Genomic DNA, 13,292 nt, shown 5'->3' on the forward strand with positions numbered 1-13,292 from the left:
TTTCTAATGTCAAGTGTCACAATGACTAAAATCAGCTTCTGCAGATCAACAGACAAGGCCATGTTTGCATAGATAGAGCATAAGAATCCACAAACGTAGTCATCAATGTAGTGTTTCTTCGTTCTGTCATATACTTACTCATAGTTAGATTATTAACTGTTTATTATGACTCCTAGCTTACTTTACTAATGCCAACTATACTTAAAGGAATAGTTTGACATTTTAAGAAATATTCTTTTTTGTTTTGACAAAAAAGTCGAGACCTTCTTTTGACCCTTAAAAAAACAGTCCTTTCCCCCCTTTTTTTCCCCCTTAAATCGCATTAGGCTCGGAAAAAATCCTCTTATTTCACAATATGTGACACTTTCAAACTTTATTTTGTATTATCTTGTCTCTGCTCTTAATCTTAAAACAAGTTCTTCAAATCAGCATTCAGTCAAATTGAAATATTTAAAGGGGCCCTATTAATTTTTGGGTAGTGTGTTCTATAGGTTTTTGTGCATGGAAATGGTCTGCAAAGGCTAAAATCCCTGTGTTCCCTCCAGAGGGAGTTTCTCTCCCACACTCCCCCCCTGCCTGAAACACTCCTTTGTTTAACTCTGTAACATAGTGACATCACTACGTAACACTTACGCTTCTATTGGCTAGCGCTCCAACACATTGTATGTGATAGGCTAAGGGGTGGGACAGCCCTCAACGGTTGACCAATCACAAGAGAGCCGACCATCTGACCAATCAGCGCAGACTGGGCTCTGGTTTCAGACAGAGGGTGAAAAGAGGTGCTGCAGCACAGGCAGTATGAGAAAAATAAAGAGCTTTTTGAACATTAGAGCATGGAGACATGTCCCAGTAGAGACACAACATACAAAAATGAACCTGAAAATAAGCATAATTATGTCCTCTTTAAGATGAAATGTACATTATGTCTTGTTAATTCGCCCAAAATTCAGCATTGCAAATTTGTCTTGGGGCCCTTTGAGGTTACCACTAGAATCTAAAATAAAGTTCTGTGGGTTTAAACTCTCTGGTTGCACGACATGAGATTGCAATGCGGCTCTGTGAGGTTTGAAGGGTTAACAGCTAGGACCGCAGGGAGGAAGGTTGTCGCTCCCACCTACGCAGCATCTTACATCAGTCAGCCATTGATGCTTTTGAGTGTGTTTCAAGCACATTCTACAATTCATTCAGCTTTTGTTTCACCGTCCACTCAATTATCAGCTATGCACTCAGACATCCCCCACACAAATTGTTCAAAATTAAACAGAACGTTTTAAACTTGCATTCATAACAGACACAAGAAAGCACCGAAAGGGAAGTTGGAACACATCAAGTATCAAACCGTTAAAGGTCACACAATTCAGGGAGAAGTGTTAAGACCCAACTTCTCTATCACATCCTCTTTTAACGCAAAAACACTGGGGCAGGTGAACACACAAAATGAAGTATTCCCCTGGAAATCTTTTGTGCTTTATGTAACAAAGTGTCTTTATAAAGGTGGTTATTTACTGTTTTTGCCAAATGGGCTATCGGCAAAATCTGACAGAGTAGTCATAATTTCCTTATTTGAAATGCTCTGTTCATAAGAAACAACATGATCCTGCTTTATATTAGTCATAGGGCCATGAAATGCAAAAGAAAATAGAGGTCACATCTGAGAAACAGGATATCGAAGTTGTCACGCACTGTATGCCGTGTATCTACAGATGTAAAACCTTGAGGATATCCTAATCACTACAGACAGCACTCAGTCAGTCAGAGCATAGGTTAAGATGCAGTGTGTCATGAGACAGAAGTCATCGGTTTCAAAACCACATGGGTATACAGGAGGTCACTGGATGACTGTGATGTTGCTCAACCAGTTGAGCTCAACAAAGGAGGCTTTGTTTCAGGTCTATTTCAGAGGCAGGTGAAAAAGTTCCACTGTGGAAAGTTGCAACCAGATAAAAATCAACTTCAGTCAAACAAGAGGCAAAAATATCTCACCAGTGGTTTAACCAATTAGATCACGGTAAGATTAAAAGAGAACATTTTAGCATTTGAAGCCAATCTTCTTCTTTTTTTAAACCATATCTTAAGGCACAAATAAATAATATATGTTATTATAGGAGTTCTTAAAAGGTCTGATATCCAAGCAAATACCTTATTTTGTTTTATTGGAAGAAAAAGGATTTGCTGTTGATATAAAAAAAAATGAAGAAATCGTTTTTTTGCTATAACTCTTTAAATCGATGCACAATATGACTGGGAATGTGATCTTAAAGTGTTTGAAAGGAATTTATTTCAACTTAAAGAGGCCTTATTTTTTCATTTTTGGGGTTTTCCCTTTCCTGTGGTGTGTTATGTATGTTTTTATGCATGTAAATAGTCCTCAAAGACTAAAATCCCAACACATTGTACATGATAGGCTAAGGGGTAGGACAGCTCTTAACGGTTGACCAATCACAACAGAGCCGACCATCTGACCAATCAGCGCAGACTGGGCTCTGGTTTCAGACGGAGGGTGAAAAGATGTGCTGCAGCACAGGCAGGATGAGAAAAATAAAGAGCTTTTTGAACATTAAAGTATGGAGACATGTCCCAGTAGACTAGAGGAACACAATACAAATATGAACCTGAGAATGAGCATAATATGTCTTCTTTAAATCAAATATAACCCAGCATGCATCAGCTGAATGACAGGAAAAAAATCATGACACAAATATTCTCAAAGTGTTCACACTGTTAGAGCTATTTGACCATGCTTGTGGTTAACATTACATTTACAACCCAACAATAATATGAACCACCAGCAGCACACTGCCTTGGTGTGGATAGCAAATTAAAGGTTGTACAATTATTTTTAACCTTGGTTTTGCCTGTCTGATCTGTATTATGTAAAACTAATATATTTTTGTATATCTGTAACTACAATGCTCAAAGCCTATCCTACAAACAGACTCTACAGCATAGAGGGGTTGTATACATTCTTAATTTAGACAACACAGTTTTATGAGCTGCAGAATGTACTGAATCATCCGATAGAGTCCTGCAGGCCACAAAAGTTTTTATGATGATGGTGTAGATCAAAGATGCTACTGATACACTCTGAGCTTTTACTAAGACATCAAACTGTAACATGTTTGTTTCATAATCTTCCCTTTGGCATTAATAAATGTGAATGAACTGGTTTTATGTAGGTAATGGTATAGCACTCACGCAAAGGGAGACCTAGATATTCTGCGTTGCTTGGCTCTAAGGTCATGGCTTCCTCAGAATTGACCTTAATAATGAATTGTGTGTGCAACAAAAATGTGGTCATATTGTTAGTTTTTACGTCATGTTTATGAGTGAAATAATTTAACAAGTTTTCAGTGCAGTGACACTTGATTAAGATATTCAATTGAAAGAAAGACTTGTTTTTCACAGCAAGAAGAGGATTTTAAGGAGATAAAAAAATTAGGGCTGTCAAGTTAACGCGTTAACGCATGTGTATTTTTTGTCCTCGGCCGCCCCGTAGTTTCAGAGCGCATCGAGTTTAAAATACCATCTACAAGCTGATGCTGAGAGCCCAACCCAGTCTCACATCTAAACGTGTAATAACTACGTTGGTCCACAACTTGGGACGTAGTATTTCTACAAAAACACCTCTGAAATTGTAGGATACCTACGTTTTTTTTCACCATTCATTTCCAATGACTGGCGTCTATGTCACGTGATCTTCAATTAAAAAAATAAAAACATGGCCGACCTTCGTTTATTCTCGGTGGAAAATGCCTATTTTAAGGCTAGTTTGGCCATTAAAATGCGTTTTGATGTAATTTGATTCGAGAAATATGAAAAAGTATTTGTAGATTTGTTTTTTGTTGCAAGTTGCAGTCTTCCATATAAACTCTAAAAAAGTTAAGCAGGAGAAAAATCTGCTACCCTATGGCAAGTTTTTGTTTTTCAGGTCTCCAAAAACAAAACCAGTATGAAAATTACTATTATATGAAATTGTAGAGGTAAAAATCAATTGTCCCTCAGTATACTTTTGTACATATAACTTAGGCCTCAACACTGAGATCATGAGTTGCTGATTGGATAGAAATTACTGTTTCGGATCTGTTCTCTCTGTTGATTTGATCTGTTGGTAATCTACTAAATCAAACTGCATTATGAGTATTAAAACTAAATGAGGGTCCACTACCTGCATGATATCTCTGTTAAAAGTGTGCTCACAGCACATGGAGTTAGTTTCCTGACCACAGAACAGGTTGTGAACATTTTACAGATCACTTTTGGATGTCTGTAGGAGACTGTTGGTTTTTCTGCGCACAGCTACTTCCTGTTTGAAACAGCCCAGTCTGGCTCTACAAACCACATTCGTGTGAATCAGGTCCGTCACTGGCAATTTCCAGTTTGATCTTGTATACAGTTTTTTTATTCGGGGGTTTTCTAATATCTCATTCCCAATGACGTGTGCTTAACAATTCATATTCGTTATCCATTTACTGCTAAGCACAACATGTCTACTTAAAGACATAAAACAATCATTACCAATGTTTTCTATTTACTCAGACAGCCTCCTTAAGATCAAAAATCTCTTTCACTGAGACACATTTACATTTTACAGGTTGTATATACATGTATATCCTAAAGTGAGAGTAACCATTTTCTCTTTCAGTTTCTGACACAAAGCTGTGGCTATTGTTGCTCAATCTTGGAACCGTCGGCCTATCAGTCTGGCCACAATCAGACTCTGGGAGCAATGACTAATATACCGGGGCCAATACCTTCTTCTCTGTCTGAATTTAAAAATAAACTTAATCAGAGAAATTAAAAACCATAAAACAGAATCAGTCAGTAGACCAGGAAAATACGGTTTACAAAAAGAAACAAAGTCAGATCCTTTTACAAAAATCACATTATGCTCTTATTTGTTAGTAATGTTGTAATCCTGCTAATCTCCAAATGACTAAAACATTATTAGCAGCTGGCAATGACATTCAATCCAATGAGAATTTCTCGCCTGGCACATACTGTACTTGCTAGTTATGTGGGCCTCTGAAAATGTGCGGCAGTGTTTCTGACACTTTTTCCTGCCCTCAACATGACTTAACATTGTGGGATGTCTTTCTTCTTCTTCTTCTTCTTCTTCTTCAATTTTACAATCTTCAATTTTACAAATATAGAGAGGTGAAGTCATCTACTTCCGTCCCATGGGTCCTTATTTTGGAAAAATTATGTTTTGAAGTCAATGGAGAGAGAAAACATATCTTTCGATCCCGTTTGAATTGTGCCACAAATTACACATATGATGTTTGTCAATTTTAAAAAACTATTTCCATTTCAAAAAAGTCACAGTTTGTCGTAAAACTGTTGAAATATAAGACTATGAAAAATACGCAACTACAAATCCCAGAATCCTGGTCCTGCATGCTGGCTCTTACGGAACAGACTATCTCCCCTTGTGTGTATGTACAGCTCTCAACATGCAGACTTGTAGAGATTTTCACCTCGTTTAATACTTTTCGCCTCATTCTGAAAGAAAGAAGTGAAATGTGCCAAGGTGACGAGTGATGGCCGTCTTGGTGTGTGGTGCGGGACGGGAGATGTAGATCATTGAGCAGTTTCACACAACAAAAAGTGTTACTTCACAGTTTTACTACACAGTTAAAAAATGTTGACTTGCAAAATTATCTTTTAAATTGACAAACATCATATGTGTAATTTGTGGCACAATTCAAACGGGATCGAAACATAATCTTTGTCTCTCCATTGACTTCAATACATGATTTTTCCAAAATAAGGTCCCATGGAGGTCCCCCGGAAAGGGGGGGACTTCGCCTCTCTATTTAACCTCCATGGATCCAGACTCATTATGGAAGGAGTCATAATTTACCTATTTTTGCTTTTTGAAATGTTCTGTCGACTGTTTTACAGAAATCTCTTTACAGTAGCATTCTATGGGGAAATGCTTTCCCAGAAGCAGGCTACTTTCAGTGCATTAGTGGCCACTGGGGAAATTGGAACCAAATGGTGGTCCCGTATTCAGTAGTTATTATACTTTCATGGCTTAAAGTCAAGACAGTCTCACAGAGCTGGCACAGATAGACTTTTTGTATATTCTTTATTTACAGTTATTATTCAATGCAGCAATAACCCTTACACCAAAATACATTCAATACACTTTATATTTAGTGAAATAATTTCAAATGTGGGAGCCAAAAGATTTGATCATGTATCCTCTTCCTATATTTTATTAAATCTTGATTCAATGTCCACCTCCAATTTGTATAATAGTGTAAATGTCCTTTTATATTAAATCTAAATTCAAATAGATTACCTCAATTCTTAATACTACAGTTATCGTGTTCATTTTGTCAAGTGTTATTAAAATCTACTTTCATTTTTCTGGCCACGGTACTGTTGCTCTCAGACAATTTTTGGTTATCTGCCTGAGTTCTGCTACTCTTAAAATTATAAAGAGGTACTTATCAGATTGCTGAATGTATGTGAAGTGTTTTACCCTGGGGTAATAACTCCAACCCCTAAGAGAGTGTGCATTGAAGTATAATATCCAATAATTTTGCGTATTTCCTATAACCTATAGTTATTCTGTATATGTAATCAAATGTATCTGTACCTCAAAAATGAAAGATTGGGCATTTAAATAACTGGACAGTAACAATATTCAATATGAATTAAAAGGTTTATACTGCTGATATTTAACTTTCCCTCTAACCCAACTTCTGACTTTTATATTCGTACAATATGATACATTTTCATAGCACAGTTTCAAATAGCATGCATGTTTATAATGATCATAACACATTATTATTGATTCCGTATAGAGGCATATCATTCTTTTGGAAAGATTGATAATGTTAAAAGTAAATAAACTTCAAAATTACACTTAAAGGAATAATTCACCCACAAAATGACAATTTGTATTAAAATGTCTCTCCCCATGTTACCTTGGATTCTAGAAATGTACTTTCTTGCAGGCCTCCATGGTGAACAAAGACTCCAAAACATTTAGAAATGTTTGGATCAATAGAAGTAAATGGGGGCCGGGTTTACATCAAAACTGTATCAAATATCCTATTTAATACAGATTTTTTGGAAAGTAGTGTAGTCGTTTCTTTTGTGACGGTAAAATCCATGTTTTGATAAAATGTTGCTCTTATTAAATGTAGCCCCATGTACTTATTCATCAAGACTTTAATTCTTCATTCACTGTGGATTCTTGAAAACATCACATTTTAATCTTCAAGACTTCAAGGTAACACAGGATGAGTAATAGATTTACAAAGGATCATTTTGTGGCTGAGGTATTTCTTTAATTGTAATGTAGCATCACAAAATCAACAGAATTTTACGAAGCCTAAATTGAGAACAGTGGGAAGAAGCAACAAGGGGGGAGGGGAGGTTACCCTGAGGCTATGAAAGAAAGACACATAACAGACAAGAAGTCCTGCTTCTTGTCTTCTTGCAGACAAGAAGCATTGAAAAAGCAAAACTCATGACCACTCGACCTGTGACTAAGAATAGCCCAGACTTGTATAGTGAGCTAAATAACGGAGGGGAATGTAATGCATTTAACTGTGGAGAATGTGACGGGGGTCATGAAACACAGCAGAATTCTGTTCTATCACAAAACATTAGGGAAGAGCACAAGGTTTGACGCACTTGCAGAATTCATGGAAAACCTTCTCATAATGACAATCAGGCTGTATGCCAACAGAGGTGGAAGGCAGCATGACAAAAAGAGCTGAAGCGCACTGATATACCATTCGGATATCACTCAGTAAGAAGAGGCCAGAGACTATAGGGAAACATATTTCTGATTCAGCTGCATCATGAACGCTGAGACACCTTCAAATGATCATAAGGTAGTGCAGTTCAATTTCAATATGAAGCGAGCAACATCTTTGGACCTCCAGGACACGAAGAGAATGTGAGTAAATGATGTGTGCGTTGTTTTTACGATACGCGGTACGGTACGGTGCGATAATACTTTATTGTCACATCAAGTCTGAAATGTTTCTTGCATCATAGCGACATTTGCAACAACAAGGACACATTTAAAGACAAGATGCAAGGAAACAGACATTTAACTTAAAGTTCACCTATTATGCAAAATCCACTTTTTCATGTCTTTTATCCATGCATATGTGTATTTTTAGGATTAATGGTTGCTAAAATAATTTTCCAGGTTAACCTTATTAAATCTTTTGACTCTTATTTGATGGTAACACAAATTAATTGCTGTTGGCAAGCCTTAATATGTTATGATGGTAGGTTGATTTCAAGAGTTTTTTCAAAATATAGTGGCCTCTGAGTATAGACCGCATTGTAGAATACAGAATAAGTTAATAGACGGTCTACCATAAAAAAAATTCTCAGACTTTTTTCTGTTATCCTCTCTTGTAGACATAACCCCGGGAAATCCAAAATCCAGAACTTCGTCCAGAGTCCATTAACATGGCGGAAATTCAACAGGTGTTGTTTTAATTTACTTTATAATAATATTGTGCTGACTAATGTTTTGACAAATCACAAAAACCTTCTTGTCTTCCTTCTGCAGACAAGAAACAAATTAAACGAGCCCACCGGGAGAATCTCTCGAGACCGTTCTTTCCCAGAAATGTAATTTTCATCCACTTTCAAGCAACACAAAACTAATATCACGCTTGGTTTCTGTTTTCTTTATAATGAAGTTTTGTTCCCTTGTGTAAAAAAGGCGGACAAAAAGTATTTCGGGACTTTCTGAAGTCAGAGTTCTGTGAGGAAAACCTGGACTTCTGGCTCGCCTGTCAAGAGTTCAAAACCTCTAAGCGTCCAGAGGAGCAAACATGCAGAGCAGCAAGAATTTATGAAGAGTTCATCAGGGATGAGTCTCCAAAACAGGTGAAAACAAACTCTATTAGGTGACTGAATATGCTCAAACCATGGCAGTAAGCATAGTATATGGGAATATCGGTTGGCTATACAGTATATTCAAATTTGCTTATAGATGTCCATCAATATATTGATGAATTGGTAAGTAATTGGTAATAATAGAAACCTTGAAACCACTGACAGAATAATTATTAGTCTTTGTTAACTTGGCAGTATATAGTCTACATCTACATTTTAAAGATCAGCCGTTATGAGATTTGTTAAGGTCTCAATTTTCTGCACTAAAGTTGACCAAGGTCCCGGCCCTTGTCGGATGAACAATGTGTGAATGAAAGTTCCAAAAATAGGCCAGGATCTACAAGACTTAGGTTATCTTTTCATACTGGAATAAAAAAATATGTTTCTGTTTCAAATACTTTAAAATTGTCAATTTAGTCTGTTAACTTTCAAAAAAGTACTTTTGTGTAGATTCCTCCAAGACTCCCCTTACGGTTAGGTCAGAATTAGGGTGTCCTGTCACCATCTAGTGCAGTGGTTCCCAACCTGGGGGGAGCGCCAAAGATCGCAGGGGGGGGCGCCAGGCCTCAGATGATTTGAGGCCAAATATCATATTTAGACTTTTTTTTTTTATTCTTTTTTTTTTTTTTACATATAATTGTAAAGCAATACATGATTGTCACTAAAAGCCTTGTCTCTACATTACAATAACATATTAAAAATAATTGATTAATTCATTATATAACAATTCAAGTTAGTAGCTATTAAAGGCGTAAAAAGACAGAAATGTATAATTCTTTCTTTAATAGAAATATTTATTCTGCCCGTAAAGTGTCCAAACCAGACTTTTCTGGATAAGCGCATTTTCGAGACTTTTAANAACAAAAGTCCCTACGTATGAAATGAAGCTGTTGGAAGAGAGTGTTTCCACCTATGTGTGGAGCTGCCAGCCATCGAGACTGGAGGACAAAGCATAAACACAGTGTACTACTGAGCATGTGCGCACACACACACACACACACACACACACACACACACACACACACACACACACACACACACACACACACACACACACACACACACACCTCGATATTAGCAGCATCTGCTTCCACAGGAGGTGGTACAATAGGTAAGAGGGGGACAGAGGTGGGGAGGTAGAGTCACCCCACCCCATCAACACACATGACAAGGTCGGCTTGCCGATTGGGTCCTAAGTGCTACGCCATTCATCACAGCCAGGGAGCTAATTAGGGGAGAGAGGAAGAGAGCAAGAGAGAGAGCTACTTCCTCTCTAGTCATCTTTATCACAAAACTCATCAGCCCTTTTCCTCTTGTAGCTGTCCTCTCTCCCCCATTCATCTTCCCTCCTTCCCTTCCTCCTTTTTTTTCTTGCCTGCTTCTCTCTGCTTCAGAATTTTGCCTACTTTTCTTCCCTTCCACCTTCCTCCTCTCCCTCTGACCCTCATTTCTGCCTTCTTTTCTTCCCGCTGTCATGGCTTCCTCCCCTATAGCTCCTTCCTCATTCCTCTCCTCTGCCAGTAGCAGCGCTGCCTCTGAATCTTCATTAGGGAGGGAAATGAAGCTGAAAACGAGGAGGCAGCCTGGATGGCCAAAACACACACACACACACACACACACACACACACACACACACACACACACACACACACACACACACACACACACACACACACACACACACCCGTGTGTGTGTGTGTGTGTGTGTGTGTGTGTGTGTGTGTGTGTGTGTGTGTGTGTGTGTGTGTGTGTGTGTGTGTGTGTGTGTGTGTGTGTTTTGGCCATCCANCTAAAAGAAAATGTATGCAATTTAATTATTTTAACCTGCTTTATTTGGGGGTGGACCTCACCTCCTCTAGGGGGGTCCGGGGGCATGCACCCCCGGGAAGATTTTTTTTTTAATGTTGAAGTGAAATGCCTCAATCTGGTGCACTTTGAGCAAAAAATGAATTTATGGATACAGCTCTCAACACACTGAAAGGGAGCTGTATACTTTTAAATAATCCAAACATCTTTAGAATATGATCAAAACCAATAACAAATCATTTAAACTTCTTTATTCTTATCTTATGTTACCTAGTTAGCATTCTTTCTTTTTATTTATGCATATTTTACTAATCACTCTCCTTTTAAACTTTTCTTTTTTTTTTACTGTCCTATAGCACACATTGGAATCTCGCTTCGGGATTCGGGACTCTGGATTTTTCCGGGTGGGCCGCTGCCTTTAGCGGGCCACTGGCTCTGACATAGGTGGGCCGTGGACTTTCACAGCGCCGCTGTATCTTCTTGTATAGTGTTACCATGGCAATAGCTGCTGCGGCGACAGCGGTGCTGATGGACGTCCCCGGGACGACGCTGCTCAGGGATGTGCTCACGTCTACGGCCACAACGAAGCGTTTAGCCACAGGCTCCACATTCTGGGGACAAGATCACAACAGCACGAGTGGTTAAGAGTAAGTGTATGCATTTGTTTAAGGGGTTGTTCTGTGAGAATATGTGAAAATAAAAAAGGACCTACCATAAAACTCTTGTAAAAGGCAGAGTCCATAGCTTTGAGGATGCTGCTGTCAGGTTCCCATTTGGTTTTACCCTGATGGCCTTGGTCTCTTTTGTAGTTTTCAGAAGACAAGAATATGTGGAAAGGGTGGATCTTTGCCTGGTGATTCCAAAACAGGCATCGTTATTTAAATAAATATAAAAAACATAACTTTGAATCAATTTTTATAAAAAAAACAAGGGTCCTACCTTCGTTAGTGCGGTCTGACTCTGGAATCTGTCACATAGAGCTTGGGTGTCAGAACTTCCTGGTTCGAGAACTTTGTTTGAAGTCATCTTACCCAAAATCTTTAGCACTGATTGGAGAGGCATATCCTTCAACAACGCCTTTCAGAAGAAAAAATACATATCCCCTTGAAAAATCTTTACAAAATGCCAATTGACCTGACAATGAAATTATGCTTTCAAACTATTTCTAATTGCTCGGAGTCAGAGCATCCCAATTTACAGCATGAACCCAACAGTCCTACTGCAGAGCTCCATGCTCAGGCCCACCTCTGGTGCTAGGACACATCTCCCATGACCCTTGGTGAAAAATCCTCCGGTTATCACATGTTTTGAGGTTGAACAAAACACGTTTATCGTGTGTCCTTTAAAAATAAATATAGTTTCTTATGCCAGTGTATTATATTGTGCAACTTATTGTTTTATTTGCTAATAATTAAGTAGCCTACTTAGCGTATATTTATTACATGATTGTATTACGTTCATTTTTAAATACATTTAACTAATAAAGTTGCATCTTTAAGCAACAAATAACTTACCTTTTGAGATAAACTGAGGTTTGCTGACAGATTACTTCTGGTAGTCCCAAAATCAAGGTTAAATCAGCGAGGAGACAGAGCCTTTGCTGTTGCAGCTCCAAAATTATGGAATGAATTGCCCCTCCAGGTTAGACTTGCTCCAACTCTGCATGTTTTTAATTCTCGTTTAAAAACTCATTTATTTTCTCTTGCATTTACAGACCCGATATGACACTTGTGGGTTTTTATCTTCCTAGTGTTTTGTATTGTTTTTACGTCATGTAGGAGAGTTATTCAGTCTGTGGCTTCTGATCTGGTTTCATTGTCTCCTGTTTTACATTTGTTTCATGTCCTGTCTGTTTTTTTTTATGTATGTATGCTATGTGTTGCAGCCAATTTGATGTATTTTAATATTTGTATATGAAGGTGCTGTGATACTACTGAATTGACCTGGGCATAGGCGGGGACTCAGCCAATTTCAGGGTACAGCCTACTATTTGGGGAGGACACAGGTGCACAGCATTAGGGATTGGGAATCACCAGAGGGAAGCCACACAGTTTTTCAACCGTGCGTGTTTTCGCTTATTTTGAGTTAATTTCGGTTTATTTCTTTATCACAGTTAGTTGTTTAGTTATCAGTTAAACACCCGGCTCTTGTTTTGCTGTCATCATCCTGCAACCCAAATAAACATCTTAAATGCACTCAAAGAGAAGACCTGATTTGCTGTCAACACCACGCGTTTGGAAAAGCTTCACACCATATCCCTCACTGGCAAATATTTGTTGTTCGGTTGCCTTTACATTTGTTGAAAAACTTGCTTCCAAAGACGGATGGACATAGGAGTAATCCAACAAAAACACCACAATAAGAGAGGAACAGCCGCCCCACCTGTAATTCAAATAGACTCTCCATCAAAGTCACGGGTAGGACTTCTTTGATGATGACTGAAAGGTTGCGGAGGCAACCAACACCACAACCACCAAACTATCCAAACAAACAACAAAAACACCACAAAAAACACCCAAACAAACACCAACAAAAACAAAACAAACAATGAGAAGCACACCTCACACGCCAATACAGGCCCCCCACAAAAAATACACGCCACAACC

General features: G+C 38.2%; 1 protein-coding gene across 1 annotated transcript; it reads right to left on the bottom strand.

Moving 5' to 3' along the window:
* Positions 1 to 11,036: 11,036 nt before the first annotated feature.
* On the bottom strand, positions 11,037 to 11,748 carry ro60 (Ro60, Y RNA binding protein). The gene is made up of 3 exons (XM_010770838.1): positions 11,626 to 11,748; positions 11,399 to 11,536; positions 11,037 to 11,297 (listed from the first exon to the last, which is right to left on the bottom strand). The coding sequence occupies exons 1-3, from the start codon at positions 11,746 to 11,748 to the stop codon at positions 11,037 to 11,039; spliced, it is 522 nt and encodes a 173-aa protein (XP_010769140.1).
* Between the last annotated feature and the right edge of the window lie 1,544 nt (positions 11,749 to 13,292).

The sequence above is a fragment of the Notothenia coriiceps genome, unplaced genomic scaffold (assembly GCF_000735185.1).
Source record: "Notothenia coriiceps isolate Sejong01 unplaced genomic scaffold, NC01 NC01_scaffold00009248, whole genome shotgun sequence".
NCBI lineage: Eukaryota > Metazoa > Chordata > Actinopteri > Perciformes > Nototheniidae > Notothenia > Notothenia coriiceps.

What these genes read in the sequence shown, in the direction of transcription:
- ro60 (XM_010770838.1), bottom strand. Translation starts at nt 11,748, where the DNA reads ATGCCTCTCCAATCAGTGCTAAAGATTTTGGGTAAGATGACTTCAAAC. An exon ending in GTCAGACCGCACTAACGAAG is followed by an intron (nt 11,537 to 11,625) that starts GTAGGACCCTTG and finishes TGGAATCACCAG; the next exon opens with GCAAAGATCCACCCTTTCCA. An exon ending in CCTTTTACAAGAGTTTTATG is followed by an intron (nt 11,298 to 11,398) that starts GTAGGTCCTTTT and finishes TCTTGTCCCCAG; the next exon opens with AATGTGGAGCCTGTGGCTAA.